This window comes from Chiloscyllium punctatum, chromosome 6, assembly GCF_047496795.1.
Source record: "Chiloscyllium punctatum isolate Juve2018m chromosome 6, sChiPun1.3, whole genome shotgun sequence".
Classification (NCBI taxonomy): Eukaryota; Metazoa; Chordata; class Chondrichthyes; order Orectolobiformes; family Hemiscylliidae; genus Chiloscyllium; species Chiloscyllium punctatum.
In genome coordinates this window covers 70,041,526-70,044,897 of record NC_092744.1, presented here as the reverse complement: position 1 = coordinate 70,044,897, position 3,372 = coordinate 70,041,526, and the positions used below count along the sequence as shown (strand labels likewise).

Here is a 3,372-nt window from a genome sequence, read left to right as displayed (position 1 = left end):
ACCACCAGGAAATCTGGCGACAGAATCTATAACACATGCTATAGCAGGAACTTTTGCAAGAAGTAATTCCATTTCATTCAGAAGTGAAGTTGATATATTTTCAAATAAACAATGAATTTTTCTAGTGAAGATTCTCTGAAAAATGAATGACATACCTGATGTCATGAAAGCATTAATGAGTGCATTGGAAGCATCTTTAGAACGAGTTGTCAAATAAATTTCAAGCCCATCGTGCCTCTCTTTTAAAAAAAACAGAGGAATTGGCATCGCTCCAATAGTTACATTTCCTGGGCTGATATCACATGGAGCCTGAGTATGATTTAACACTTCTTACTAAAGTGTGTACTTTTTAACTGCATTTTTTTTCCATACTCCTCTATGTGTCATACATTCTTTCCTTTCTTGAACAGGAAATCCCCTAAAGCAACGAAGTATAAAAGAACGGAGCTCAGTGCAGTCAATGAAGGACTCTAGCTGACTGAGTGTGCTTAGTGAGTAGGCAAAGTCAGTCTGTTAAAGACTTCAATCCTTCAACAACATGCAACTGAAAATTGTTCTGCTTCTTGTTCTTTTTTGTGCTGTATCAGTGTTCAGTAGAGCATGTAAGCTTCTATATTTATTTTAAATATATTGTCTTATATCTTAGCGACTAATAATATTTATTTACCATAACCTGTATTTCACAGTGCCATTGTACAAGGCTGGCAAGGGATAGTAATACAACAGAAAACTGTAACAATGAGCAGGCAGCTCGGTAATAATGCCTAGTGACTATTGAGAGTTAAAATTGGTGACAGCATAAACTATAAAACAATCTGAGTCAGCCTTGAGTCAGCAAAGCATGAAATAATATTTAAAATGCAAGTTTTTTTGAGCAAAACTTTATTCAACTTATGTGTCTTATTTTTCAGATCGAGGTCCTGGAATAGTTTCCACAAACTGCTGCACGAAGGTGTCCCGAAAGCCAATTCCATTTCAGATTACACACTATAGGATGCAGCCACTGTTGGCCCCCTGTGTCGAAGCCATCATGTACGAGACCATTCTGTTTCTTGTAACCAGAAATCTGTCCTCCTGTCTGATCTTTTATTTTTAAACATTTCTCATTGTTGCGTATTTCGTTCCTTTTTAGATAAGAATCTTTCTTCATTTTCAATTTCTGATATCCCAAAGTTTAAATAAAATTTCCTACGACTTTGCTTTGATTTGTGGGAAAATTGAATTTTGATCAAACATTGAGAAATGTTTTTTCAATGTTAAGTGAAAAGATTTTAAGAGCTAACCTACTCTTAAAATTGTCATTTAAAGAAAATTTGAAAATAGCCTATACCGAACTGATAAAATTAGCTTATTATGTACTGCAAACAGATTTGGATCAATTTAGTAAAAAGAAACACTATTTGTCTTGGGGTTGATTCATGTGTAATTACATGTTTAGACAATTTTAATCCATTTCCCAATGTTTCTAACATGCAATTTCTTCTGCTCTGTTACAGATTTTACACAGTAGAGAAAGGACCTCTGTGCGCTGATCCAAAAGCACGCTGGGTATCAAGAAAGATTAAAGAGACTAAGTAAGTACTGCTTGTGAAGTTAGTACAGGTTAACGTTAACATTTAGAAGGTCTAAGTAGCATAAAAAGTAAACGTGACTCTAAACATTACCCTAAAAACTATATTACAACATTTTTGTTCATGTTAGTCTGACTTATCAAACATCCACAATTAGTTGCAGTCTATGAGGAACTGTCAACTTTTCCACCTGTGCATTGCGTGCAACCATCTTTTCTCCCTCTGCCCAGTTTCTGATGTTGTTCTCCTATTCAGTCCTTCTCTTATGTCGCCTGTTTTTCCCTGATATTTCACCTGCAGTTGTTGCCAAAATTAAACTCTCACTTCACGTTTATTCAATTTCCACTTTTTCAATTTCCACCTCTTCAATTCAGTTAAACATCCAAGAAATAATGGGACATGGATTTTCTTGCAGTTAAAATCTCTGTTTTACTAATATATATGCATATTTATATGGGTAGCTTGTACTGGCTGTACTTTTAGAATGGTTCAATAAAATAGCAAATAGATTACATTAGTGCAGGCATCAGACTAAGTAGAGTTTCTGACTCTTTCTTCACTACACGTATCATCTTAACTGTGAATGTCATTTAAACATATTAAGCCCACTAGACTTTTTTTTGTTTCCATACTCCTGAGTACTATTTATTAATGAGTATTATAAAATAACAATAGCAGATTACTACTGATTATGTCACTGCTAAGTTCATTATTTTGCTATTCTATAATGGGATTATAAGGAAAGTGACATGTTAGCGCAAGTTCAGCATTCATAGCAGAAACGTCCTGACTAAAGTATGTGTGTATACACTCACAAATACTTAAAATGTTGTGTTTCCATTACAGTGACAGGATGCAGAGTAACAGCTCTCAATGAAGTGAAATGAAATGCTTTCTGGAAGACTGAGAAAATAAGGACTCTGATATTTTCAATATTGCTTCATTAGTTTTTGTGTTTGACTGTGCAATTACGTGAATCTTAATTTATTTTTGATATTATTCTGGTAATTCAGTACTGTTTCAGTGTTTTTGTCACTTTAATTCCTAAATATATAAATATATACATTTATTTTATACTTTTGAAATGTTGATTTTTTTAGTAAAATAAAAAAAGGCTTTATCAAAAGGAATGAGAGTCTTTCTGTATCTGCATCTGAAAGAGCATGTTTTGGTTTTTCAAATGGACGGTAAATACTCAGCAATAAGCATGGGAACTAGAGATTATGTGGGGAAGTAATCATTTGCACCTGAAGTCCAACCTCATATCCATTTGAAAATGTTGAATTGAAAATCTACTGCTTAAACTTGGTGCAGTAGCCCACTTGGGGTGGCACGGTGGCTCAGTGGTTAGCACTGCTGCCTCACCGCACCAGGGTCCCAGGTTTGATTCCAGCCTTGGGTGACTGTCTGCGTGGAGTTTGCACATTCTCCCTGTGTCTGCGTGGGTTTCCTTCGGGTGCTCCGGTTTCCTCCCACAATCCAAAGATGTGCAGGTCAGGTGAATTGGCCATGCTAAATTGCCCATAGTGTTAGGTGCATTAGTCAGAGGGAAATGGGTCTGGGTGGGTTACTCTTCGGAGGGCCTATTTCCACACTGTAGGAAATCTAATCTAATCAATATCATGGAGTCATAAAACAGAACAGCCCAGTGCTGGAAAAGGTGCTTCAGCCCATCACATCTACACAAGCATTTCAATGAATTTAGGAAACTGTCCATTCATTACCTATGGATTGATTCCAGCCAACATTAATCTATAAGCAAGTACAATTAAGTAAGGCATATTGGTTAAGGTTTCATCTG

The 3,372-nt window shown here is 35.8% G+C and overlaps 1 protein-coding gene across 1 annotated transcript; it reads left to right on the top strand.

Moving 5' to 3' along the window:
- Positions 1-474: 474 nt before the first annotated feature.
- LOC140478522 (eotaxin-like) lies at positions 475-3,102 on the top strand. The gene is made up of 4 exons (XM_072571780.1): positions 475-602; positions 912-1,032; positions 1,497-1,574; positions 2,418-3,102. The coding sequence occupies exons 1-4, from the start codon at positions 539-541 to the stop codon at positions 2,446-2,448; spliced, it is 294 nt and encodes a 97-aa protein (XP_072427881.1). The 5' UTR covers positions 475-538; the 3' UTR covers positions 2,449-3,102.
- The last annotated feature ends 270 nt before the right edge of the window (positions 3,103-3,372 follow it).